General features: G+C 56.4%; 1 protein-coding gene across 21 annotated transcripts in view; it reads left to right on the forward strand.

The window, feature by feature from the left end:
• The window catches only part of CAMTA1 (calmodulin binding transcription activator 1), a 976,509-nt gene that overhangs the window by 850,087 nt on the left and 98,455 nt on the right, over positions 1–27,967 (forward strand). For 14 of the 21 annotated variants that reach the window (XM_030805184.1, XM_030805179.1, XM_030805180.1 and 11 more), the window contains 3 exons: positions 16,594–16,734; positions 18,217–20,063; positions 25,935–26,061. In XM_030805184.1, coding sequence (XP_030661044.1) covers positions 16,594–16,734; positions 18,217–20,063; positions 25,935–26,061 — 2,115 coding nt within the window. Of the gene's footprint in view, positions 1–16,593; positions 16,735–18,216; positions 20,064–24,703; positions 24,888–25,934; positions 26,062–27,967 lie in introns of those variants that run through there. The other 7 variants (XM_030805195.1, XM_030805198.1, XM_030805200.1 and 4 more) reach the window with 1 other exon arrangement.

The following is a 27,967-nucleotide window of genomic DNA, read 5'->3' on the forward strand; positions in this document are numbered from 1 at the left end:
GGGGGCTTCCCTTCCACCTGCAAGCTGAGGAATGCTTCCTTCAGATGAAAAAAAAACACACACACACAGAAATAAATGAAGATGGCTGATAGGAATTCCCAGGACATTCCCAGAGATCTTTCCTGTCTTTTGGAATCCCTTCTGTAATCATGAGAATATGGGCCCTGCTGCTATGAGGAAGACCAAAATAACAGTGGCTTCAATGAAAGGGAAGCTCCTTTGTCTTTCATGTCACAGTTCAGGGTTGATGTGGCAGCCCCAGGGTCAGGGATTGGCCACCCAGGCTCCCTCCAGGTGGCTGCTCCCCATTCTTAGGGCTTTGCCCTCTTTTACATGGTCCAAAATGGCTACTGCAGCTCCTGCCATTGCAACTGCATTCCAACCAGTGGAAAGAGGAGAAAATAAGGTGGAGGGTGAGTTCCTTCCCTTTAAGCCCACAAGTTGCATACAACATTTCATCTCTGGTGTCGTTGGACAGAATTTTATCGTATGGTTACTCTTAGTTGCAAGAGAGTCTGGGAAGTGTCGTTTTTTGCTATGTCGTTCCATCCTAACATACTTTGGGGAAAGAGATTCTGCATGTGAATCATTCAGGGCTGAGGAGAGCTGTGCTTAGCCTGGGGTGCCCCTATGGGCTTCAGCTTTCTGGCTCATAGTGCAGAGAATTGCCCATCTCAGTCCAAGGCCTGGCAATGGCTGTCTGAGGCGCCGTCTGAGGCCTGGAGTTTATAGTACGCAAGTGATCTAAAGCTTAGTGTGTCTCATCCTGGAAATTCCGGGGTCTGTTCCAATGCAGCTGGTCTGAGAGCGCACCAGATTTGCACCCAGTAAACCCTAAACCCCCATAGTGTGAGTGAGTAGCTGAAGGGGGAGTCCTCTCCTCCCAGATCAGCCACTGAGAGATGACTTTGAGTGGAGTCAACTGCTCTGCCAGGCAGGCTCTGTGCTTCTGTCCTGCCAAGCTGGCAGGAAACTCGCTCAGTGATCTTGGGCTGCTCAGAGCCACAGTGGTTCTAAACTGCCATGCCCCAAACCTTGCACCCTTGGCTCCCCTGGAACCTACAGAAAGCCAGATGGAACCATTTCCTCGGAGAAGATCCTCTCCCTCTGAGCACCCGCGGCTTTCTTCCCTGCCCATTTCCTGGCAACCCAGGAGGGGATGGCACGCCAGGCATTTCCCAGCAAGCTGTTGGTGAGGTTGTTCCATCCGGAGTGAGTGGCGAGGGCATGACTTTTAAGCTGTGTTCACAGCCCTTCCCGTGTGGTGATCTTGTCCCAGCTCTCCCGCCTGGAGGCTCCTCTTGGAGTGCCCTGGCTGGCCAGATGGCCCTGCAGCCATGAGCAAGGCCTGGGCCTTCCCGCAGGCTTCGAAGGCCCAGAGATCAGCAGGCAGCTGCCCCAGCCGCCTCGGGGTTTAGCTCCACCCTGCCTGCCCGCCCCAGAGCTCCGCTGGCATCAGGCCAGAGTACTCAGGCCCCTGGGGCAGGTGTCCTCTGCAGCACTGGGTGGGCAGCAGGAGGGCTGGCTGTGGAATCAGCAGAGCCCCAGGGCCTACGCCCACACCACACAAGTGCTCTGTGCACCTCCATACTTCTGCACAGCCACACGATGTATCCACAGGCACGAGTGTGTGGGGATTCAGCACCTCCACCCCCACACTTCCTCCAAAAGCAACCTCACCTCCATGGTAGGTGGTGGAGGCCATAGTAAATGTGAGGCCCCAAAGGCCATGTTGAAAGTGGAGGTGGAGACCATCCTGAATGTGAGGTGGAGGCCATAGTGAGTGTAGGTGAAGGCCCTGGTGAGTTTGGTGGGGGCCCTGGTGAGTTGGGTGGAGGCCCTGGTGAGTTTGGTGGGGGCCCTGGTGAGTTGGGTGGAGGCCCTGGCAAGTGTGGGCTTGCTTGTGCTGTCATGGCCCCCACAGTCCATCTCCCCTAACACGCTGGTCCTCACCTGCAGCCTGTTGGTTTTTCAGGGGCCAGGGTGTCCGCCCTGCCAGCCTTCAGCACCTGTAAGGCAGTGCTGCCGAGACACCACACCGTTTCCAGTACCGGGCCTCGGCTGGGGTGGCTGCAAACAGGAGCCCCTCATTGTTGAGCAGTGGCTGCAGTGGCAGAGAAATCCGCTCAGGGCGGTTGCTTAGCCAGCACCTGCTCTCCAGGGACCCAGCTCACAGTGGGAGAGGTCGCAGAGCCCAGGATGCCCAGACCCCAGCCTCCCTCCATCTGTTCCGGAGGCCCTGGCTGTTGCCAGTACCCAAGCCTGGGGTTGTATGTTCAATGCGCCTTTTGTTTTCTCATAATTTTTCAGACAAAGACCAAAGATCCAGAAGGAGGGGGGGCTGTGTTTATTTGTTTTGTTTTTTGCTTAGATTGTAATCCTGGTGATTATAGAATATCAAGAAGGAAAATCAACAAAGCCTTCCTTCCTGGGGCTCGCCGAACCGTTCCTGGTCGGCCAGCGCCACCTGGTGGCCAGTGGCAGCGGACCCGCTCGGAGATGGGAGCCCCAGGGAAGCCTGACTCCCCGGTCCAGGCCACCTGGAGCTTGCAGGCGGGGGCCTGTCCCACCCCTGCCTCTGGACCTGGTGTCTGAGATGTGCTGGGAAGCTGTTGGGGACCTGCTCTGTAATTCTAGAGTGGTAGGGCTTGGGGTGGGGCTGGAACTAGCAGCAGGACACCCTAGGGAGAGGTGCCTGTGCCCACCTTTTTTCCTCTCCAGCTCAGTCGATCCTGATCCAGTATCACCTGGCTGGCTGGGGCTGGCAGGCTGGGAGCTCCAAGCCTGACTACGAGCAGGTCCCTAAGGCTCAGCCAGAGCCCATCGAGGAAGGACAGCAGCCAGCCTAAAAGTCTCAAAGATGGCCGGACGTGGTGGCTCACGCCTGTAATCCCAGCACTCTGGGTGGCCGAGGCAGGAGGGTTACTTGAGCCCAAGAGTTCAAGATCAGCCTGGGCAACATGGCGAGACCCTGTCTCTACAAAATATAGAAAAATTAGCCAGATGTGGTGGTGCACACCAGTAGCCCCAGCTACTTGGGAGGCTGAGGTGGAAGGATCACTTGAACCTGGGGAGTTCAGGGCTGCAGTGATCTGAGATGGCGCCACTGCACTGCAGCCTGGGCGACAGAGCAAGACCTTGTCTAAAGAAAAGAAGAGAGAGAAGAGAAGAGAGAGGAGAGGAGAGGAGAGGAGAGGAGAGAGGAGAAAAAAGAAGAGAGAGGAGAGGAGAGGGGAGGGGAGGGGAAGAGAGGAGAGGTGAGGAGAGGAGGGAAGGGAAGGGAAAAGAGAAGAGGAGAGGAGAGGAGGGGAGGGGAGCAGAGGGGAGGGGAGAGGAGAGGAGAGGGCATGGTGGCAGACACGTAATCCCAGCACTTTGGGAGGCTGAGGCAGGTAGATCACCTGAGGTCAGGAGATCGAGACCAGTCTGATCACATGGTGAAACCCTGTCTCTACTAAAAATACAAAAATTAGCTGGGCATGGTGGCAGGTGCCTGTAATCACAACTACTTGGGAGGCTGAGGCAATAGAATCACTTGAACCCGGGAGGTGGAGGTTGCAGTGAGCCAAGATCGTGCCATTGTGCTCCAGCCTGGGCAACAGAGTGAGACTCCACCTCAAAAAAAAAAAAAAAAAAAAAAAAAAAAAAAAAAAAAAAAAAAGAGAAGAGAGCTGCAAAGCCTTTTCCCCCATGGAGCTACAGGTGTGGGCACAGTAAGGAGTTGGGGGATCAGCCCCGGGTGGGAGAGAGGGGGCGTGTTGTTACAGGGACTCTTTCCTGCCAGCGGTGTTCACTTAGAAGCATGTTCCAGGGCCCCTACCTCTGAGCAGAGACTTCTGCGATAGGCGCAAATGGCTGAATGTCAGGAGCAAGCTCGGGCCCCCCAGGCCACCCAGTTCTGGGGCTCAGAGGGAGCCCAGCCGGCTGCAGTCTTACCCTGGAATCCACCAAGGCCCCAGAAAGCCTGAGCAGAGACAATGGTTCCCCTCAGAACCACCTGGGAGGGGCTGAAAGGCAGGCCCTTCCCCAGACATTCTGACTCCCTGGGTCTGGAGTGGGCTCCAGACACTGAGTTTTTTATGAAGCTAGGTTCTTGTGCTGGGGTCCCCAGGACCATACTTTTTAAGGAACCCCGGCCTATAGCAGCCTCTGGCAAGAGGCCAGCCAAGAGCAAGACCAGCACCTCTTTGGGCCACAGGCCTCCTCAGGCGTCGGCTGGTTCTCACACCCGGGTGGGAGGAGGGCAGGCGTTGGAGGCCACATGGAGCTTAGTCTAGCCACACTCCCGGAGGAAGCCACTCGTCGGCATGCACTAAGTACTGGGTATATCATTTCTGGATGTTCCAGGACTGTGTGAGGACTTTCTGTAGACTCTGGGTTAAGAAATACGACTCTAGAAGTTTCCTTGTTTTGCAGCTGAGATGTTGGTGCCGGCACATTGTGGGACCTTGCCAGACACTTGTTGACTTGCACTCGTGAGAAACCCTGGAGTTGCATAAGAGGAAGCACATCTGTGTCCTCACGGCAGCTCTGTCCCTGAGAGCAGAGGCCCGGCTCCCTGCCTGCATCTGCAGGGGCTGGGAGTCATGGGGGAGGCAGGGATAGTGCTGGGGGTTCCTGGAGAGGGTTTCCTCTGCCTTTTACTCTTCCCTTTGGGAAGGAGCTGCTGGCATGAGGAGCAGGCAGGGCAGGTTCCTGGAATCTCCAGGTGAGTCCCAGCCCTCTTCCTGGCTCCTGCCAGAATCCCTGCAGCCCCCTTCCAACCTGGCATGGAGGACAGCAGAGGGTAGGCACGGAGAGGCTGACTTGAGTGCGGGGCTTGCTTCCTACTTTGCTCCCAGGATCCAGGTTTGTTTTGCAAATGTTGGTTTCTCACTCCAGCTAGTTTTATGGAGCCGATCTGGCCCCCAGGTAGGACTGGAAGAGAAATACTGCTTTTGATTTCCTGTCTCTCCTGGCATCTTGCTGCCGAGGGCCACTTCAAGGCCTCACAGCTGCTTCCATGACAGGAGTCCCCCTTTTGTGGAGTGCACCCCTGTGCTGGTGTTGGGGATACAGGGCCCCACCGACACCCTGGGTCCTGACTGCTACGCAGAGCTGATGCTGAGCGCTGCTAGGTGCCAGGGAGTGGTTCTGTCAAAGTTAGAATTCGTTGCCAACATTCATATCTCCAGATTTTCAGCCTCTCTAAAAATGTAAGGCTCCGGGCCAGGTAGTTGGGAGCTCAGAGGCAGCTGCTCTGTGGACTGAGCCTGGCTTCCTACGGCGCTACCTCCCAACACACCAGGAGGCACCTGAGTCCAGGGCCCTACAGCAATCTTACCAGAAGCAAGATGGAAGCATCCAGAATCCCACTTGGTCCCCCACCCCTCTTTCCGAGTGGCCTGGAGGGGCAGGGTAAAAGCTGATCACTCCCACGTTCCCTGCTCTCTCTGCCCCGAGCAGTGCCCAGGGGAAGGGGCTGCAGTTTGGACAGAATGGGGAGAAGGGAATTCCAGAGGCCACATGCACCCGGATGTGCAGATCACCCTGAGGCTCTGACGCTGCCAGGCGGCCAGCACTCCTAGCACATTCACACTTCACCCACGGTGCAAATAATTCCCAGCCTGGTAACAATGCCGCTTAGCACATCAGGAGAAGATTCCGAGAGCCTTTGGATGGTTCTAAAATGCCACTTTGTATATCGCTGAGCACCTTGGAGATTTCCTGTGAGGCCAGGTGCAGGGGTAAAGGACATGCCACCCCACATGCTCTGTATTTCCTGATGATGGAGTCACTGGCTGGGCTGGAATGGCACCTCTCCCTACCCCTCATTGACAAGGTCTGTCCCACCTGCAAGAAGAGAAAGAATATGGGAAGGTCAAGCTCTCAACACCCTGGCAGTCTACTGGACCCTCCACCCCCGCCTTTTCCAGAGGGTGTGTGATGTTGGGACGAAGCCCATGCCCCCTGGCACAGGGAGGACTGTGATGCCCCAACAGCGAGCACCAGAAATGACAGGCTCACTGGGGACACGGCAGATAGGTCCCCACACGTGCACATGGTGGGCGCACGCTCCATCCCGTCCCCCCTCAGCCTCTGCGCTCCTCGAAATGAGATTTCTGAAAATTTTGTCCTCAGGACCAATAGGCGAATGAGAGTTGAGTGGTGAGATCGGGAAATTGAATAGTATGTGGGTGTCTGGATATGAGAAGTTAAATCTAATGAAAATTTCATCCAGTTGAACCAAGAAATCAGAAACAGGGCCTTTATTCCTGTCAACAAGAATACAGTGAAAATTAAACCAACCCGGCTGCCATTTCCCATTGACCTTGTCGCCATGGAGACAGCCTTCTAGTGTCAACAACACCGAGGACTCCGAAGGGGCCTCATTCACTCCAGGAGAGGCACGTGGCCGCTCCCTCTCCCATCCGCCTCCGGCACATGGTTCACAAGGAGAGCAGCCCAGCTTATACCAGCACCTGGACAAATGACCACAGCACCCTTTCTTGGCTCCCAAGGTGACCTGGCTTGACTAGTTAAATAGCCACCCTCTTTCTGGGTCTTTCTTGAGCGGCGGGGTACCCAGGTGGGTGGACTGGACGAGCCCAGATGGAGGAGGAGGACAGGGCCTCCCACAGCCCTCCAGAAAAGGACACCGCCCGTTGTCCTTGCCACCTGCTCATCACAGCACCCAGAAATCTCTTCTCATGCGAAGGAAGGCCAAGCGTCGATTCCAGCAGGTGCCGCCTGTGCAGTCACCATGGTGACCAAAGCTCCAGGTGGCCTTGCCCTGTCATCCTTCCAAGAGTTACTGCCCCACAGAGCAAAGGGGGCAGGTAGCTGGCTCTCACCCGTTCCAGGGGCCACCAGGGGCTGAGGCGGACTTCTGGAGTTCTCTGTCTCCTCTTCCAATTCCTTTCCAAAGTCTTCCAGGCAGGACTGCAGAGCAGAGAGCTTGCCCTCTCGCGAAGCTTTCCACCCTGGCCCGGGCAGATCTCCTGTGGATGCCATCGCATCAGAATCCAGGGGTGGGGCCACCTACCTGCATAGGGCCCGGTGGCATACAGTCAGGTGAACCGGCAAGAGGCACCCACTCTCCAGATGAAGAAACTAAGATCCAGAGGAAACAAAGATCTTGTTCTAAGATCACACAGTGCGTGAGGGAAAGAGCTGCGGCCATACGGGGTCCCGACCCCAGGCCAGCATGGTGCTGCCACCCCGTCTCCCACTGTTTCTAAATTCTGGCCCCTTCTTCCCACATAGCCAGCACAGGGCATTGCACTTGGAGGTTTTCCCTGCCCTTTGGGAAAGCCCCACCACCGCATGGGACAGCCACATCAGGAATGAAAGACAGCCAAGACGAAGCTGCCCCTCAGCCCCCTGCCATCCCTCAGGGGGTCCTCTCCCCACCCCCACCACACCCCAAATGAGGAGGCCCTGTCGTGGAGCCAAGCATTGCCCCCACACATCCTGTACAGTCTGGGATGAACCTTTCTTAGCTTCTTTTGGTTTTTATAGAAATTCCCCCCAAATGTGCCCCTAACCAGCACAAAGCCTGCTGCCGTGACAAGGCCAGCGCACGCCTCAGGGAAGCCCCAGCGCCCAGGTTTGGATGCAGCATTGCTGAGATGTCCTCCTTGCAGCGGCCTCCCAGGTTTCCTTCCCCCTTTCTCTCCTGCTTGCCCTGATTTTCCAAGAGCAGGTCCCCATCAGGCCCTGCCTCCCAGTTCCTCCCGTGGGAGGCTCAAGGAAGAGTTTCTTCTGCCCTGGTCTGGGTGGCTTGGCCAGATGAGTGACAGCTGACCTGACCCCCAAGTGAGGAAATCCCAAGTGGGGAGCCACGGACTCGAGAGCTTCTGCCCACTAAGGCCCCTGCCAGCAAGGCCTGGCCCCTCTGAGACAGCCTAGCACCTGCGAAGTCAGGGAGGGCAGGAGACGAAGCTGGGCATCCAGCTTGGGATGACAGCATGTGGTCCAGCCCCAGGACCTTGAGTTTCCTGCACAGTCACCAGCCCCTGGTGAAGGGGCAGCCGAGGGAAACCAGACTCCCCTCCAGGAAGTGAAGTGAGTCTTGCTGTTGACAGCCAGGACCCTCTACCTCCCAATGGGATCGCTTTTCTCCTCTGCCCACCACCGAGCTGCTGCCCGGTCTTCCTCACCTCCTCCTAGGAGCTGGTCCTGGCAGAGCTGAAAGCCAGGCAGGTCACCCAGTGGAAACAGCTTGAATCTGCAGCCCCTCCTCACCCCCCACGCACCTGCTGTGTAACCTTGGGCAAGTTACATAACTTCTCTGAGTCTCGATTTTGGCGTTAATAAAATGGGATACTATATTCTGCCTCAAGGGATCACTGGGAGGTTAAAGATGTCATCTTTAGACCCAAGCTTCTCAAACTTGAGTGTGCATCAGAGGCCTATTAGGACGTGGATGCTGGGCCCCAAACCCCAGAGTTTCTGATTCTGTAGGTTGGGGCAGGGCCTGAGAATGTGCATTTCTAACAAGTGTCAGGTGATTCTACTGCTGCGGGGGCCACACTTGGAGAACCACTGCTCCACAGAAGAGTGTCTGGCCCCGTGCCCTGCCCACAGCAGAGGCTCAGTGGAGTATATAGTGTTGTTATTGTTTTTTCCCCTTGTCTTTTTGAGACAGGGCCTCACTCTGTCACCTAGGCTGGAGTGCAGTGGCCCGATCACAGCTCACTGTAGCCTCGACCTCCCTGGGCTCAGGTGATCCTCCTGCCTCTGCCTCCCATGTAGCTGGGATTACAGGTGCCCACCACCACACCAGGCTAATGTTTTTATTTTTTGTAGAGACTGGGTCTCGCCATGTTGCCAAGGCTGGTCTCAAACTCCTGGGCTCAAGTGATCCACCCGCCCCAGCCTCCCAAAGTGCTGGGATTACTAGCATGAGCCACCACACCTGGCCTTGTTCTTTTTTTCTTTTTGGAGTCAACATATAAAGATGCTCACCCACTGCCTGGCATGGAGGATGTGTCCAATAACTATCATTGTTTTTGTTGTTATTATTGAGACATGAGCTCTGCTTATAGCTCACTGAGGGAAATGAAGAACCAATTTAAAAACAAGTGCTAGGGAGGGCATGATTGATTGAGAAATTGGCCATGCACTCACTCACTCTACCAGCCTTTAGTAAGCATCTACTATGTGCCAGGAATTGTTCTGAGGATGGGAGATGAGCAGTGAACAGCTTGGCAAGGCCTGCCCTCAGGATCCAAACTCCAGCTTCTGGGGACAGGCATGAGCAGCCAGGAAGGCTACTGTGATTTCTATACCCACAGTTATCAAACTGGAGCATGCATTTGAATTCCCACGAGGGCATTCCCCTTAGGACACAGGTGCTGGGCTCCATCCTGAGTCTGTGATTCAGTGGGTTTGGGGAGGGCCTGAGAATGAGCCAGAGGTGGGGGCTTGAGCTGGGCTGTGCTGGAAAGAAGGGTGGCATTTAAAGTGGTAGAAGGGCCAGGCGCGGTGGCTCACACCTGTAATCCCTGCACTTCAGGAGGCCGAGGAGGGTGTATCACTTGAGATCAGGAGTTCGAGACCAGCCTGACCAACATGCTGAAACCGTCTCTACTAAAAATACAAAACTTAGCCAGGCATGGTGGCGCACACCTGTAGTCCAGCTACTCAGGAGGCTGAGGCATGAGAATTGCTTGAACCCAGGGGTCGGAGGTTGCAGTGAGCTCAGATTGCACCACTGCACTCCAGCCTGGGTGACAGAGTGAGACCGTGTCTCAAAAAAATAAATAAATAAATATATTAAAAATAAACTAGTAGAGGAAAGAGGCATTCTGGAAAGCCCCTGATGTCAGAACCCCTTGAGCTGTACACACACACACACACGCATACACACCTATACATACAAACACACACCTATACACACAAACACACCCATCTATACACACAGAAGCACACACCCCTATACACACAAACACACCCACCTATACACACACACCTATACACACACCCACACACCTATACACACAAACACACCCATCTAACACACACAAGCACACACCTGTACACACACCCTTATACACACACACACCCCTATACACACAAACACACCCACCTATACACACACATCTATACACACACCCACACGCACCTATACACACCACACACACACTCCGATACACACAAACACACCCACCTATACGCACATCCACCTATACACACACACACCTATACACACAAACACACCCATCTGTACACACACACACACCTATACACACACACCTATGTACACACACTCCTATATGCACACAAACGCCCCTGTACACACATACCTACCTATACACACACCTATACACACACGCACACACCTATACACACACCCACACACACCCATACACACCTATACACACACCCACCTATACACACACCCACACACCTATACACACCCCCTATACACACACACCCACCTATACACACACCTATACACACAAACACACCCACCTACACACACAAACACCCCTATACACACACCTATACACACCCCCACACCTATACACACTGATACGCACACCTATACACACAAACACACCCACCTACACACAAACACCCTTATACACACACCTATACACACCCCCACACCTATACACAAACACACACCTATATACACACCCATACACCTATGCACACACACCGATACACCCACACTTATACACACACCTGTACATGCACACCTATACACACACACCTCTACATACACACACCTGTACACACGTGTGCAGTGCATAGAGCAGGGTTGGTGTGGACCTCTAGCCAGAGAGCCTGAGGATGGAGAAGGCCTGAGCCCCTATGCGGGGTATATTATTCAGCCTGCTATGGTTTGAATGTTTTCCTCCAAAACTCATGTTGAAATTGAATTCCCAATGCAACTGTGTCTGGAGGTGGGGCCCCATGGGAGGGGTTTAACTGCTGTACTTAGGGTTCCTGGGACTGGATTCTTTTTCTTCGCCCTTCCACCATGCAATGACATAGCAAGAAGGCCCTCACCAGGCACTGGCAGCTTGATATTGGACTTCCCAGCCTCCAAAACTATAAGCCAATACACTTCTGTTCTTTATGAATTTCCCAGTCTGTGGTATTCTATTGTAGCAGCACAAAAAAGACAAAGACTAAAACACTGCCCTCAGAGAGTGCCACAGGCTGGGGGCTTAAACAACAGAAATTGATTGTCTCACAGTCTGCAGGCTGGAAGTCCAAGATCAAGGGGACATTGGGGTTGGTTTCTGGTAGGGCCTCTCTTCCTGGGTTGCAGACAGCCACCTTCTCACTGCTTCCTCATATAACCATTTCTCTAGGCATGGGCACTCCTGGTGTCTCCTCCTCTGCTTATAAGGACACCAGTCCTGCTGGGATAGGGTCCCACCCATGTGACCTCACTTAGCCGTAATTACCTCCTTAAAAGTCTGTTTCCAAATACAGTCACATTGGTGGTTAGGGCTTCAACCTATGGATTTGGTGGGGGACACAATTCAGTTCATGACAGAGGAAAATAGGATGGCCCTACCGTGGCTCAGGCTTAGCCTGTGTAGCTGAAGCTCTCCGCCACTTCCCAAGGGCCTAGGATGGAGCAGCTGCAACCTGAGAGGCTCTCGGCTGGCAGCCTGCCCCATATGGGGTGAAGCCCCTACGCCTTCCCCCAGCCCTCTCTTCTAGATCTCAATTACTCTCTTCCCAGCGGTTGGCCGCCTCTTGGGTAAATTGTTCATCAGAAGATGCTCTCCAAAGCATGGGCCACATGCTGTTGTCATTGATTTCATTTTGATTATTCATATTAGTGGAAGTGCTGCTGCCTTGCCATGGGCCATAATTAGGGTAAACATCTTGTATGAGGGCTAGGTCAGCATTGGAGTGGGCCCTGGGTTCCTGCGACGGCCACTCCCAGCCTCAGCTCTGCAGGCCGATCCTCACCCAGGCCGCGCTGCAGGCAGCCCTGTCCGAGAGAATACAGTCCCCGGCCTGTGTTTCACAGGGCAGCCGCAGGGCTTCTCAGGTAGCTGTAGGAGGACACCTTTCGAGGAGCCAGCATCCTGCTTCCCAGTGGCCAGTGTGGCCATCCTGCCTGCCCCTGTCCTGTGGAGCCCCATGCTGGGGTCTGGCTTATCCCACCCCATGCCAGCCCTTTCTTCTCTCTGGTACTTCCCCTGACCCAGCCTTCCTGGGGATACAGGTCTCTCTCCACCACCTTAGCAGACCAGGGACCACCACCCAGGCTCCATCTATGGGGAGCTGCAGAGAGGGTCCCTCTGTCTGGGATTCAGCTCAGGCCATTCTGCCTGAGAACGGGGAGTCAGGTACCGCCCGGTGACGTACAGTGAGCAGGAGGGGACAGATGTGACCCAGAGTCATCAGGGCATTACCTTTCTGGGAATTCCCCTTCCTCTTTCTGTGCCTCCTCCCTTACATGACATGTCATGACCTTACATGTCATGGGAGATCATGTGATCAAGTGTACTTTTAATGCCGTTTCCCTTTTGCTGCTTTAAAAAGGGGAAGGGGCCGAGGGGGAGGCCGGCATGCATGGCTATTAACCTTCCTTTCATAAAGCGCTTTTTCCCTATAGAAATCTCCCTTCCCGCTGATTCATTCCGTGTTGGGAAGCAGAGCATGACATGTTAAAAGCCGTCTTGATAGTATTTGATATTCAGTGCTAACAACTCACCACCTCAGAGGAGGGGCTTTTCTCCACCCACCCACCCCCAACACCAGCGCAAGGAGGGAGACAATCTGCATATTGGATGTGCCAAGACAGTAGGTAATTTGCATTAAGCATCCAGAAACTCTCTGCTTGCAATCTGTCACCCTTCACTGGGTCTTCATTTTATAACCTTCACAACATAAGGAGGAGAACAAGAGGCAGAGAGAATGCGGCTGCCGCACCCCCATCGGGACTGGAGGAGAAACCTGGCCTGATTGGCAGTTGTCAGAGCAGAGGGGGCCCTGATCTGAAATGCCAGGAGACTCTGCCAGCCAGGGGATTCGAAAGCCTCGCTATGCCAAGACCCAAGACCCTCGAGTGGGGTGTTGCCTGAAGACCAGAAGCCAGAGGTGTGCTGCCCTGAAAATAGCTCATCTCCCCAGACAGCCAAGTTCAAACTCAACAGGGATCTTCCCAGAGAACATGTGGCCTGGCTTGGCAAGGCGCACCTGCTCACAGTTCCCACAGGGAGAAGCTCCTGTAGTGAGCTCTGCAGGGGTTTCTGTTCTTGGACTTGCAGTTCCCTGCTGAGTTTAAGCTTAGGACAGAGCTGCGTGTTCTCCCATCCTAATGGCATGTGAGACAGAGCTGCGCGTTCTCCCATCCTAACGGCATGCGAGGAGCCTCTGCAGAGCTCTTAAAAAAATACCTGGCACCACCCGAGACCAATGACATCAGAATCTCCTATCTGGGGCCTGGGTACAGCCAGAGTAGGGGACCCACAACTTGAACAGACCACTGCCTGTGCAGCAGTACAGAGGGGAGTCTCAAATCCTGCCCTGTGGCCTCTGGAATGTGATTTGGGCTGTCGCCTCCCCTCCTGAGCCTCTGTTTTCTCATCTGTAAAATGAGTCTGGAAATGTCTGTAGCCAAGGAGTACCCTGGGCATAGGGACAGGCCAGAGAGCCTGTGACCCCTCATCCTGCCTCCACCGGCTCCTTTCTGCAATAATCTGTCTTCCGTATTGAATTTCTAGGTAGAAATTTATTTAAGAAAAGGATCCCATAGCTATGATGAGGTTTAAAAGCCCCTGGCCCGGGCCTTCCCTCCAGCCGTCAGGGACAAGGTGCTTAGGGGGCTGCTGGAGAATTCCTCCAGGGAGCACAAGATGAAAGCACTGTCCACCTGAAGAAAAGTGGGCTGTCAATGCTGCCACCCGCCTGCCTGTGCCTATCACATGTTTGCTGATCACAAGTTCTGAACATGGCGGCTTGGCAAACAGGTGCCACTCAGCCCCACCCATCCCCCTCAGTGACCCACCAGAATCCCAGGCCCCCTGAGAATAAGTGAAGATGCAGGAGGCATAGGTCGCTGCAGACTTCAGAGGAGCCTCTTCAGAGTGAAGCAGAGGGGAAGGAAGGGGAGCAGACACCCGGGTCAGGTGACGGCACACACAGAGAAGGAAAGCAGCACCCTGAAGGTATTCCTGCCAGATACCAAGCCTCACACATGGGTGATTTCCTTTGAAAAACTATCAGAGGCTGGGTGCGGTGGGTCACGCCTGTAATCCCAGCACTTTGGGAGGCCAAGGCAGGTGGATCACTAGGTCAGGAGTTCGAGACCAGCCTGGCCAATATGGTGAAACCCCATCTCTACTAAAAATACAAAAATTAGCCAGGCGCGGTGGCAGGCGCCTGTAATCCCAGCTATTCAGGAGGCAGAGGTTGCGGTGAGCCGAGATCGTGCCACTGCACTCCAGCCTGGGCAACACAGCGAGACTCTGTCTCAAAAAAAAAAGAAGAAGAAAAGAAAAACCATCAGAGTTATAATTAAAGGGAGAGCTCTACACCCAGGAACAGAGGCATGAGATAAATGGCCACCAGGAGATCTACCCGCCGCGTTCCGGGGCTGAGCCATCTGTGGATTTCATAGCAAGAAGCTTCCTGCCACAAGCCCAGTCCCCATAGCATCAGCCAGGCCCCAGGGCAGGGCCAGCACTGCCTGCTGGGTGTCACAGTCATCACTGTCATCACCATCATCACTAGTGATGTTATGACAACAGCTACCCTTTTTCTGGGTAGGCACAAAGTGCCAGGCATGTAGATGGTGTTTTCTCCTGGCCAGTTCTCCAGGCAGGAACTACTATATGCCCACTTTACAAGTGAGGAAACTGAGGCTCAGAGAGGCTAAGTGACTTGCCCAAATCCACACAGCAAGATCAAAACCTAGACTCAGACCAGGTACAATGGCTCACACCTGTAATATCAGCACTTTGGGAGGCCAGGAGTTCCAAACCGGCCTGGGTAACATAGTGAGACCCTTGTCGCTACAGATAATTGTATTTTTGTTTTGAGATGGAGTTTTGCTCTTGTTCCCCAGGCTGGAGTGCAATGGTGCAATGGTGCCTCAGCCCCCCAGGTAGCCGGGATTACAGGCATGCGCCACCACGCCCGGCTAATTTTGTATTTTTAGTAGAGACGGGTTTCACCATGTTGGTCAGGCTGGTCTCAAACTCCTGACCTCAGGTGATCCCCCCACTTTGGCCTCCCAAAGTATTAGGATTACAGGTGTGAGCCACTGCGCCTGGCCTCTACAAATAATTTTTTTTTAAATATCCAAGTGTAGTGACACATGACTATAGTCCCAGCTACTCAGGAGACTGAGGCGGGAGGATCACTTGAACCCACGAGGCCGAGTCTACAGTGAGTCGTGTTTATACCACAGCACCCCAGCCTGAGCAACAGAGTGACACCCTGTTTCAAAAAAAATAAATAAGTAAAACTCGGACTCAAATCCAAGTCTGAATCGAGCCAGCTCCTACCTGCCATGTCGACACTCTCCTTGTCCCCCTACATTCTAGAGCCCTTCACAGAACTGGGGCTGGTGCTGCGAGGATTAGCGGCTGTCCCCCTGGAGCCGGTGGGAGAGGAGCTTCAGCCAAAGGAGGAAGGATGTTGCTCTTGTGTCGATAAAGCCACTGGCCTCTCCCTATCTCGACCCTGTGCCCTGCTCCTCCATGCCTGGATCCCCAGCACCAGCTCCGGCCCCAAAGCTGCGAATCCACTGCCCCGAGCCTGGCCCCACTAGAGAGCTGGATTGCTCCATGTGCCGGACTCAGGACTTAGCCACCCCTTTGCTGGGTCTGCTCCAGCTGAGAAAACTGCTCTGCTGGAAAAGTCGGTTTAGACTTCCAGCCCCCATCCTGCCAGGCAGGTGGGGAAACCCCAACCCCAACTCCAGGATCTGCAAAAGTGCAGGGAGGAAGGTTGAGCCCAGATCCTGGGGTGGCTGTTCAGATGGCTGCCATCAGTCAGCACTGGGCGCTGAGGTACCTGCTGTCCAGGCTACATGGGCCCTTCAGTCCCGTCCCCATCTCCCCTGGCCTCTCCTGCATCTGCAATCCCTTTGGGGCAAAGAAGTCTGGTGAGGGCAGAAAGCCAGAGTCTTGCCCTCCAGGGTGGGGCCACCTCCCCACACACCCCTGGGAGAGGCATTGGTCCTCCCGGCTCGGTGCTTGTTGGTCTACCACTTCTATCCTCAGTCTCCACAAGAGGCTCACAGGCTGGGAAGTCCCTCAGCCTCCTGTCCACTCTCCTTCCGTCCTTGTTCCCTTTTTCTTCCATTCCAGCACCCCTGGAAGAGCCGCCTCGTGCACTCTGACTTTAGGGAAACAAAAGCAGAACTCTATGCGGTCCACTCCCTGGGCTGCACCATAGTGAGGGGGAGGAAGAGCTCAGAACCCCCGATGGGAGCAGGGGGTCCGGCGGAGGCAGCCTGGCCTCCCTTCCCCTCCTCCTCTCCTACTCATCAATTCACCCCAGGAGCCGGCTCCCCATCAGAGAGAGAGCTGCCCTCAGGGAGGGTCTGGGTCCTACCCCTTGGCCCCACCCAGGCCCCCTCTGCACCCACGGGCTCTGACACCCCCTCTGCCTCTCTCTCCACAGTCCATGGCATCAAGTGGACCTGCAGCAATGGGAACAGCAGCTCGGGCTTCTCGGTGGAACAGCTGGTGCAGCAGATCCTCGACAGCCACCAGACTAAGCCCCAGCCGCGGACCCACAACTGCCTCTGCACCGGCAGCCTGGGTGAGCCGGGGCTCCCGGGGCTCCTGGGGCAGGCGGGCGCCACGGGGACAGAGGGGCCCTACCAGGCAGCCGTCATGGCTGTCCTCTGTGGGAGTAGCCATGACATCTAGTGAGGGAGGAGGGGGACAGTCAGGGACTGGGCGACACCACCGCACCCAGCACAGACACAAGGCAGGCCTTCTGCCTCGTCCTGCCCTGCAACTGGCTGGCAGTCCACTCTGGGCAGGAGGGAGCAGTGTCCAGAGGGACAGCTTCCTCCATGGGGCAAGAACCGAGGGCAGCAGAGTTGGGGGAGCGAGGAGCGCTGGGGCTCGGGGCCTTTCTGTTCAGGCCCACACTCTTGGGCATCCCCTGCCAGAGGGCACTGGGGCCTTCAGGGAGACCTGCCCTGCGTCAATGACACCACGCAGGCTCAACCTCTTTCTTTAACCTCTGTCTCCTCCAAGAACATAAAGCGTCCTACGCTCTCCTTCCTAATGTGTCTGTTTTTCTGATAATGGTATTTGCTCTTTGAAATGTGCGTTCTCCTCTCCCTGGGCTGACTTAATTAGATAGTCCCATTAGAGGGTCGTGTCACTTCTCTGCGCAGTCTTGGTGCATGTAGGAGTCTTGGTGGTGAGGCCGTAGCAGGATCAGGGAGAATTCGCCCTTTCATCAAAAGCAAAGTGACCCTTATCAGATGAAATGAAAATGGTGAAAATATCCGATGGGAGGGAGAGAAAAGCTGCCCTGGCTGCCGGGCCTGGAGGAGGTGCCAGGGAGGCTTTGCCAAGCTCAGAAACGCTCAGCTCCTGAGGCTTGTATGTCTGAAATAAGGAGCAAGGGCTCTGTCCCTACTTAGGACCTAGAAGGATTTTTGTACCCCAGAGAGCTGAGGGTAGGCCTGGGCTCACGTACCTTTCTGCCTCTGGAGCAGGATTGAGAACCCTCTTTGGTCCTGGGGCCTGAGAGCTGGTCCCGAGAGTGCATTTCCATCACCTCCCCGTTGACCTCTGGTTGCCAAGCCCCAGGGGTGGCTGCTTATTGGGGCACAGCCTGAGCAGCTGTGGGAAGTTGGGGAGGGGAGGTGGGGCAGGATACGAACGTAGCCACCCTCCCCAGGCTGACCCCCTCTTGCCAGCAAAAGCCCTTCCAGGTGAGTGGTGTCTGTCTCTGATGGTGGAGGGGACTTCATTCTCTCCACCTTCTCCTTCCTGACTTCCCATGTGCTTCCTATTCGAAAAGAGCATCAAGGTTAAAGCCCCCCTGATCTTTGGAGGAGGGTCAAAGGGGCATGAGACAGCCCCAGGGCTTGGGGTACGTGTCCAGGGACTGGGGGTCTGTGGCTGCCTGGGGTACTGGGCCTAGACTTTGCCAGGGGCCCCAGTTGCTGTGGGGCAGGTCCACCGCGGTCCTAGCTCTGACTCTCTTTTTGTGTGTGCATGTGTGTGTGCACGTGTGTGCCTGCGTGTGCGTGCGCGTGTTGTGTTCTGATCTCTGCAGGAGCTGGCAGCAGCGTGCATCACAAGTGTAACAGTGCCAAACACCGTATCATCTCGCCGAAGGTGGAGCCACGGACAGGGGGGTACGGGAGCCACTCGGAGGTGCAGCACAATGACGTGTCGGAGGGCAAACACGAGCACAGCCACAGCAAGGGCTCCAGCCGCGAGAAGAGGAACGGCAAGGTGGCCAAGCCCGTGCTGCTGCACCAGAGCAGCACCGAGGTCTCCTCTACCAACCAGGTGGAAGTCCCCGACACCACCCAGAGCTCCCCCGTGTCCATCAGCAGCGGGCTCAACAGCGACCCTGACATGGTGGACAGCCCGGTGGTCACAGGTGTGTCCAGTATGGCGGTGGCCTCTGTGATGGGGAGCTTGTCCCAGAGCGCCACGGTGTTCATGTCAGAGGTCACCAATGAGGCCGTGTACACCATGTCCCCCACCGCTGGCCCCAACCACCACCTCCTCTCACCTGACGCCTCTCAGGGCCTCGTCCTGGCCGTGAGTTCCGACGGCCACAAGTTCGCCTTCCCCACCACGGGCAGCTCGGAGAGCCTGTCCATGCTGCCCACCAACGTGTCTGAAGAGCTGGTCCTCTCCACCACCCTCGACGGTGGTCGGAAGATTCCAGAAACCACCATGAACTTCGACCCCGACTGTTTCCTTAATAACCCAAAGCAGGGCCAGACGTACGGGGGTGGAGGCCTGAAAGCCGAGATGGTCAGCTCCAACATCCGGCACTCGCCGCCCGGGGAGCGGAGCTTCAGCTTTACCACAGTCCTCACCAAGGAGATCAAGACCGAGGACACCTCCTTCGAGCAGCAGATGGCCAAAGAAGCGTACTCCTCCTCCGCGGCGGCCGCGGCAGCCAGCTCCCTCACCCTGACCGCCGGCTCCAGCCTCCTGCCGTCGGGCGGCGGCCTGAGTCCCAGCACCACCCTGGAGCAGATGGACTTCAGCGCCATCGACTCCAACAAGGACTACACGTCCAGCTTCAGCCAGACGGGCCACAGCCCCCACATCCACCAGACCCCCTCCCCGAGCTTCTTCCTGCAGGACGCCAGCAAACCCCTCCCCGTCGAGCAGAACACCCACAGCAGCCTGAGTGACTCTGGGGGCACCTTCGTGATGCCCACGGTGAAAACGGAGGCCTCGTCCCAAACCAGCTCCTGCAGCGGTCACGTGGAGACGCGGATCGAGTCCACTTCCTCCCTCCACCTCATGCAGTTCCAGGCCAACTTCCAGGCCATGACGGCAGAAGGGGAGGTCACCATGGAGACCTCGCAGGCGGCAGAAGGGAGCGAGGTCCTGCTCAAGTCTGGGGAGCTGCAGGCCTGTAGCTCTGAGCACTACCTGCAGCCGGAGACCAACGGGGTGATCCGAAGCGCCGGCGGCGTCCCCATCCTCCCGGGCAATGTGGTGCAGGGACTCTACCCTGTGGCCCAGCCCAGCCTCGGCAACGCCTCCAACATGGAGCTTAGCCTGGACCACTTTGACATCTCCTTCAGCAACCAGTTCTCCGACCTGATCAACGACTTCATCTCCGTGGAGGGGGGCAGCAGCAGCATCTATGGGCACCAGCTGGTGTCGGGGGACAGCACGGCGCTCTCACAGTCAGAGGACGGGGCGCGGGCCCCCTTCACCCAGGCAGAGATGTGCCTTCCCTGCTGCAGCCCCCAGCAGGGTAGCCTGCAGCTGAGCAGCTCGGAGGGCGGGGCCGGCACCATGGCCTACATGCACGTCGCCGAGGTGGTCTCGGCCGCCTCGGCCCAGGGCACCCTGGGCATGCTGCAGCAGAGCGGACGGGTGTTCATGGTGACCGACTACTCCCCAGAGTGGTCTTACCCAGAGGTAAGCTGCCGCCGCTGCCAGCACCTGTCACCTCCCCTCCCACCTACCTCGCCGGCCCCTGCGCCACCCTGCAGCTAAGGGATGCCTGTGGCTGCCCTTCAGAGGAAACTCTGGACCATAAAGATGACACTTTCCCCTCCTTGTGTCCCCACGGCACTTGAACACCTCCGTCTTTCACGCAGTGGTTCTCAAACTTCACTGGGGCAAGTAGCTTTAAAGTCAGGGGGTCCTTGGCCCGGTGCCATGGCTCAAACCTGTAATCCCAGAACTTTGGGAGGCCGAGGCAGGAGGACCATCTGAGCCAAGGAGTTCCAAACCGACCTGGGCAACATAGTGAGACCTGGTTTCAACAAAATATTTAAAAAATAAGCCAGGTGTGGTGGGGCCTGCCTATGGTCCCAGCTATTCTGGAGGCTGAGTCGGGAGGAGCACTTGAGCCCAAGAGGTTGAGGCTGCAGTGAGCTGTGGTTGTACCACTGCACTCCAGCCCGGATGACAGAGTAAAACCCTGTCTCAAAAAAAAGAGAGAAAAAGTCAGGGTATCCTCGGAGGCAAAATGCTCCCCCAGCTCCAGCCAGAGTTGTCTGCCGTTTCTCGATTTATGTGGTGAGTCCATCTATGTTTTGCTTTGCTTTTTTTTGAAAAGGGATCCCAGGGTTGCTTTAAAAAATTCAAAAGTCACCATTGGCCGGGCTCAGTGGCTCATGCCTGTAATCCCAGCGCTTTGGGAGGCCAAGGTGGGTGGATCACCTGAAATCAGGAGTTTGAGACTAGCCTGGCCAACATGGTGAAACCCCATCTCTACTAAAAATACAAAAAATTAGCTGGGCGTGGTGGCAGGCGCCTGTAATCCCAGCTACTCGGGAGGCTGAGGCAGGAGAATCGCTTGAACCCGGGAGGCGGAGGTTGCAGTGAGCCGAGATCACGCCGCTGCACTCCAGCCTGGGCAACAAGAGTGAAACTCCGTCTTAAAAAAAAAAAAAAAGAAAAGAAAAGAAAAAGTCACCATCATAGATCATCTACATCCACTGCCTTCACTCTACTTCTCTAAGCCAAACAAGAACAAAAACCAAAAATCTCTCTCAAAACTGAACAGGGCATAGCTTCTGAAGAGTTATCCTGAAGATCCTTCTTAAGTAAACCTGGTCTTCTGCAAAATTCAACACAGGTCATAGGATGCAGGATTCCAACCTGCACCCTCCCCCAGCCCCCGGGCCGCCTCAGCTCCCGGGGATCTGACTTTGAGAACCACTACTCCAATGACCAAAGCGTCTTGCCTCAGGGACACAAGCAGTAAAGGAATCTCTGCTTTTTCTGTAGAGCAGAATAGCACAGGAAGGGGACAGAGTGGCCCAGGCTTTCCCTAAATAACCTACTGCAGACAAGTACGTGCATCCTGGCCTCTACCCAGCCCATCTGGGTGATCAGGGACCAGCATGTGCACCACAGGCCCTGATTGGACACTGCCCGGGAGGTGGCTGCCCACGGCCCACTCGGTTGGAGAACACCAAAGAAGGGGGCTCATACTTCCTCACCCTTCTTCCCCGCTGGCAAAGCTAAGAAAATCTGTGTACAGACGCCCCCAGCTCTCCCATCCCCGATAGGAAGAGCCCAGAAGGATCGGACTGGGCCTCCCCTTGGTGTAGGTTGGTATGAACATGTTTCTGACCCCCCTGCCATTTTTGTTTTGTTTTTTGTTTTTTTGCTTTTTGTTTTTGGTATTTTGTTTTTTGTTTTTTGTTTTTTTTTTTTTTGAGAAGGAATTTCACTCTTTTTGCCCAGGCTGGAGTGCAATGGCGCCATCTCCACCTCCCAGGTTCAAGCGATTCTCCTGCCTTAGCCTGCCAAGTAGCTGGGATTACAGGCACGCCCTGCTGCATCCAGCTAATTTTTGTATTTTTAGTAGAGACGGGGTTTCACCATGTTTCCCAGGCTGGTCTCAAACTTCCGACCTCAAGTGATCCACCCGCCTCGGCCTCCCAAAAGTGCTGGGATTACAGGTGCGTGCCACCGCATCCAGCTAATTTTTGTATTTTTGGTAGAGATGGAGTTTCGCCATGTTGGCCGGGCTGGTCTCAACCTCCTGGCCTCCAGTGATCCACACACGTCAGCCTCCCAAAGTGCTGGGATTTCAGGCGTGAGCCACCACACCCGGCCCTGACCTCCTACTCTTATCAGTGACTCTGAGCTCAGTGGCACCTTCAGAGTGCCCACCACACCCCCCACCCCACCCCGTGAAGGCCAGTTGAGCATCTTCGCCACGCCCCCAACCCTGGGCTTAAGAAAGCGATGCGAAGGGACAGGGAGGGAGGCCAGGATCGGGGTGCGGGGGACAGTCAGAGCTGTCTTCTGGTCCTGGCTCTTGAGACCTGACTCTCCGGGGCTCAGTTTCCTTATGTGTAAATGGCTGAGACAGGGTGGCCTCGAGGCACTCCCAATCCTAGGACCTGGAAGATTTGGTCCTCGGGACAGTTAGAGGCGCCCTGGAGCCCTTAATGTCTTGCAGAAGCCAGGAGGTGGGAGGAGGGTCCCCTCTTTTCCTGAGGTCCTGGCCTGTGAGACAGGCCCTGGGCTGGGTGCAGACCCACACCCCAGCCTCCTGGGTGTCCTGGCGAGTGGGACGTTAGCAGGCCTGGTTCCTTCTGTCGTTTCTGGGCCTGCAGTTCAGCTGCTCGCCACGCGAGGGCGGCCCAGGAACAGGAACGCAATGGCAGCCTGGCAGCCTGGCAGCCCAGCAGAGGGAGCCGCCAGCCTTGCTTTCCCAGAAGCCCTCAATGCTTCCAGTTACCCACAACCAAAAGCTGCTGAAATTCAGCTTGATTTTGGAAAATGCGCATACGCCAGCCAGCCAGGCCCTTTGGGGCCCCACCTGGCCACACAGTGAGGCCTCAGGGGCTGTGAAGGGCCCCTTCCTCCTTGCTGTCCTCTCCTACCAGGCCACTGTCTCCACACCACAGCAGGGGTACCCCCATCCTGGGATCTGCAGGAGACAGCACCTTCTCTCCTGACACTTCTCTCCCTTCGTCTGGCCCTCGTCCTGTCCCCTCCCTGCCAGCCTGTCTGTGCACTGACTGCATCAGGAATCCAGTCTGGCCGGGTTCTGCCAAGCTCAGGGAGGGCTCTACAGGCAGGCTCGTCGGCCTGGGCCCTGCTTCCCAGTCTGCAAAATGGGGTTTGGCTAAATGGTTACTCAGCACCCCCACCCAGCTCTAAACCTCAATGCATCCACTTAGCAGGAGTGCAATGGCCAGGGCCATCCTGCTGTCTCTTCTGTGAGTGGCCCTCCCTCCCACAGGCTGCTCCCATTTCTATCTCTGTCCACCCTTTCACCTCCGGCTGCAGCTGGTCACCAACACACACACACACAAACACACACACACACACACACACACACACCAGAGGCGTCCCCCTATGCCCCAGCATCTGCCCTGGCTGCATCAGACATGGGCCCTTTATCTCAGGACTCAGAGACCTCAGATGGCATTTCGTGCCCCCTCCCCACCCCCCCAAACCCTCCTGTGTCATCTCCCACCACTGACACTCCTGCTGCACCAGGCAAAAGAGCCTGCAATTACAGCCTCAGGCACGCGCGTCACCACCAATTCAGCGCAGCCAGGCAGGCTGTTGCCATGGGAACCATCCCCTGAATGGATGGATGCTGAGCTGTCCTGCGGCGGTTTCCATGGAGAAGATCCTGATGTTCTCCAGTAATTTCTGCAGTTCTTTGTTCCCGGCAGCAGCCCCAGCCTCATGCTAGCAGCTGTTGATTGCGGTTATTATTTTTTCCCTTTTTCTCACATGGTAACTGTCTGTGGCCTTTTGAAGTCACTGCTCTTCCACTTCCCAGGATCCTGGGGGACGGTGCCCTGAGCTGGCCTTCTGGTGCTTCCAGACATCCCAAAGTCAGGCTCCACCTGTCCGCTGGCACTCTTCCCAGTCAGGCACCCACTCCCCCCAGTGCCCCGCCACTTCCACAGAGCTGCAAATATCCCTGGCCATCAGAACAAGGAATGCTGCGGTCAGAAGGGCCCCTAGCGAGGAGATGCCACCCAGAGAGGCTGGGCCACTTTCCTGAGGACACACAGCTACTGAGGCGCAGGAGCAGGTCTCCTGCTTTTGTTTCTCGGTCCTGAGCTCTCTCCGCTGCCATAGCAGTAAAGTGCCCTCCCAGGCCAGAGCAAGGCCCATGCAAGAGCAGGGGTGGAATGTGCTTTCCAGCCTGGGGGAGCCCCTTCCGTGGAAGAAGTCTCTTTTCCTGGCTGGGCAATGGGAGGAGCTACTTCCACCTCATCCCTGGAAGCACTCACTCCTGCTGCAGATGCCCTGGGCCAGGCCTGGGTTCCAGGAACTTTGTGTGGCAGATGTTCCAGGAACATTGTAGGGCAGGCTCCTCGTAGAGGCCGGGGCTCCCTCCGGGGCAGGGGTGGGCCAGGGCCCAGGAGAGGCCAAGCAAGAATGAGTGACTGACCAGGAGGGAGCATCTGGTTGGCACGGAGTTAGGGGATAGGGAATCGCTTCTCTGGCCTGGAGCAGTGGGGAAGGTGGGCTCACAGCAGCTCCTCACCCCCACCTCCCAGGCTCCAGCCTGCCTGGCGGCCTTCTCCAGCCTGGACACTAGGTGGTGCTCTCCGCCCTGACCTAGCAGCTCTCCGCCCCCCTGCAGAGAAAGGTGTTTACTGGTTTGGGGGTGGGGTGGATGGCGCCTGTGGGGTGGGTCCACCCAAGGTTAGCCAGGAGAGTCCAGGAGGCCGGCACCCCCACCTTCTTCATCCCCAGGGAGAGCCTCCCTCTACTCAGTGACCAGCCCCTCTCCTCGGCTAAGCCGTAAGTAGGGGACCTACAAGGTGCCGTCCACCTCGCACCTCCCTCTCTCATCACTAAGCAGGACAATGGCCATGAAGCAGGACTGCCCGGGTCCCGGACATGAGGCCACCCTCCTCCTCCGCTTTCTGCAGCAGCCCCAGGCTGGTCCGAACGGGGAGTCAGGGGGCACCCCAGCCCTTCTGATGCTCTCCTGCCCCTGGGCGCCCTGGGAGGTTCCTGGGGGTGGGGTCCTCCCCTCTGGAGCTGAGGAAGGTCATTCGAGGCTGCTCCCAGCCAGGCTGCATGGTCACTACTTGCTTGTGGGACCCCAGGCTAGCTGTGTAGGCAGTGGCACAGACTCAAGGACCTTTGATAGCACCGGTTGGGGGAGGGGGCAGATGCTCAGCCCCGTTCCACTCCCAGCGCCAAGCTCTGAGCCCCAAACTCAGCTCCCAGGGCAGTCTCTGAGCGTCTCCTGCACTTAGCTCCTCTGTTTCTTTATCGGGCTCTTCAGCGCATCCTGCTCCAGGTCCCCTCACCTTGCCATCCCCACAGCCTGGGGATCCTGGGTCTCTCCTCAACTCCCCACAAGAACTTCTGGTCCCTGGGCTGACACTGAGATGCCCAGGCCTGTTTTCAAAACTTGGAGTTCCCTCAGTCTGTCCACAAGCGAATGACAGAGCAAGTCCCCTCCCCGCCCTCGGCTTCCTTCCAGGCCAGTTCTCAGGGGCATCGTGGGCTGAAAGGGTTTGCAAAACTCTGCACTCCCTCCTGCCTGGATCTGCGAGTTACACAAGAGAGAGACGTTCAGGGGTTGGAGCTGCCGGTCCTGGGGCTTCCTGAGGGTCCGGGGAAGGAGCGTCTCGGGGCTGTCCTCTTGCTGTAGTCCTGGAGGTGTGGTTCTCAGAAGTAGGGCTCACTGCAATCCCTGGAGTGAGGGCCTGGGAATCTGCACGGGGCGAGGGGTACAGACCCCTATCTGAGCAGTGCAGCCTCAGGGGGGCTTCCCCATGCTGCCTCCCTCAGTGGCTCATACTCCAACTCTGTTCCCCTCTCTGTTCCCTGCAGGGAGGAGTGAAGGTCCTCATCACAGGCCCGTGGCAAGAAGCCAGCAATAACTACAGCTGCCTGTTTGACCAGATCTCAGTGCCTGCATCCCTGATTCAGCCTGGGGTGCTGCGCTGCTACTGCCCAGGTGAGAAAGCCGCCCCCCAGGCCCCCAAGGAGGGTGTGAGGGCCTGAGGAGCACTGGACTCAGAGTCAGCCTTGGGGTGACCTTGAGCAGGTCGTGTCCTTACTCTAGGCCTCAGTTTCCTCGGCTGTGAAGAAGCGGATCTCAGAGAGTCTATTAGAACGTCACCTCCTTTGGCTCAGTGACCTAATATAGGACAGGGACACAGGCACGCTTGACTGGGATTTTGAAGCGAATGTGATAAGAGCACGATTTAGGGCAGGAATAAGCCAGGCCCAGGCGATGTATCCAGGACTGACCACAGTGGGAAACTGCCACCACCCTCAGCCCAAAGGGTGACTACAGCTGGTGGGAGCTGGGGCCAGAGACCACCTCTGCAGCAAGGTGACCTCTCTGCACCCGCCCGTGCCTCCCATGGCCCAAGCCAATCAGGAGCCAGGAGAGCCCAGGCAGTGCAGCCCACACAGAGGCTCCGTCCTTCTGGGGACCCATGGCAGGGGGCAGAAGGCTGGAGAAAGCCTGGCAGGGGCAGAGGGAGATGGGGTGGTGATGGGAGGTCAATCTAACAATAATCAGCACAAACACCTTTGAGAATGTAACAGAGCCATGTACCCTGTGCCCAGAAAAGGTACGTGCACAGAATTTGCTTCCAATTTCAGGGGCTCAAAAATCCCCCAAGAAACCGAGTCAGGGGGCCTCTATGCTGTCCCTGTGGCTCTGAAGCCCTTCCCCAGGCTCCAGCATCATCTGCTTAGCATGGTGTCCCTGTCTGGTCAACTTGTCATTGATCTCTGGCCATCACTGCTTCCCCACTCGCCTGTCCCATGGGGTCAGGGACTATCTTCTTGGTCACAATCCCCAGGGCTGGCAGAGTGCCGGACATGTCAGAGGAGGATGGAGATTGTGAAGGAATGAATTAGTCTCCAGGCATCTGAAGCCTGTTTCTAGAGCTCATGTCTTCTGCTCCTGGGCTGGTGCTGGCAGGACCCCCTTGGCTGCCCCATCTCATCACCATCAGACCTCAGGATGGCCTGTCCAGTGAGCCCTGACCATGAACAGGAGAGGGGGTAAGGACGCAGGGGTGCGGAAGGGCAGGGAGACCCACCCCTGTCCTCTAACGTCAGGGAGCCTAGAAAGGATAGAAGATGCTCGGTGTAGGAGACTGGGGGTGAGGAGGAAAGGTATGGGGTGGGAGTACAGAGCTGGCCGGTGCTAGAGAGGCCCCAGGGTGCTTCTAGGTCCCACCCAAGGTGGTCCAGCCTGAGCCTTGGCTGCCCCAGCTGTCTGCCACCGCCACCCCACCCTTGAACCATGCCCCCAGGCTGGGGCAGCTGAGTCCCACCAGGCATTTCTCCTTTTCTCCTTCTCAGGCTCTTCTTGTTGTTGTTTTTTTTGTTTTGAGATGGAGTCTCGCTCTTCTGCCAGGCTGGAATGCAGTGATGCAGTCTCAGCTCACTGCAACATCCGTTTCCTGGGCTCAAGTGATTCTCTTGCCTCAGCCTCCCTGGTAGCTGGGACTATAGGCTTGTGCCACCACACTCAGCTAATTTTTGTACTTTTAGTAGAGATTCAGTTTCACCATGTTTGCCATGCTGGTCTCGAACTCCTGACCCAAGTGATCCGCCCACCTTGGCCTCCCAAAGTGCTGGGATTACAGGGGTGAGCCACTGTGCCCCACCTCTCTCCGGCTCTTCTTGCAGCCACCAGAGCAGAAAACCCCTGCTCCACAGCTGGCTGCACACTCAGCCTCTGCCTGAACCCAGCACCATCTTCCCTACGAAGTTCCCGGGAGCCAGCACTGCAGCCCAAGATGCCCACCCCACCCCCTGCTGGCCCAGCCCTCCCCTCCCAGCCCCCACCTGCCTGGCTCCAGAAGGCCCACCCAGCTGCCCTGCTCGGCCTGGAGCAC

This window comes from Nomascus leucogenys, chromosome 24 (genome assembly GCF_006542625.1).
Source record: "Nomascus leucogenys isolate Asia chromosome 24, Asia_NLE_v1, whole genome shotgun sequence".
In the NCBI taxonomy this organism is placed as follows: Eukaryota; Metazoa; Chordata; class Mammalia; order Primates; family Hylobatidae; genus Nomascus; species Nomascus leucogenys.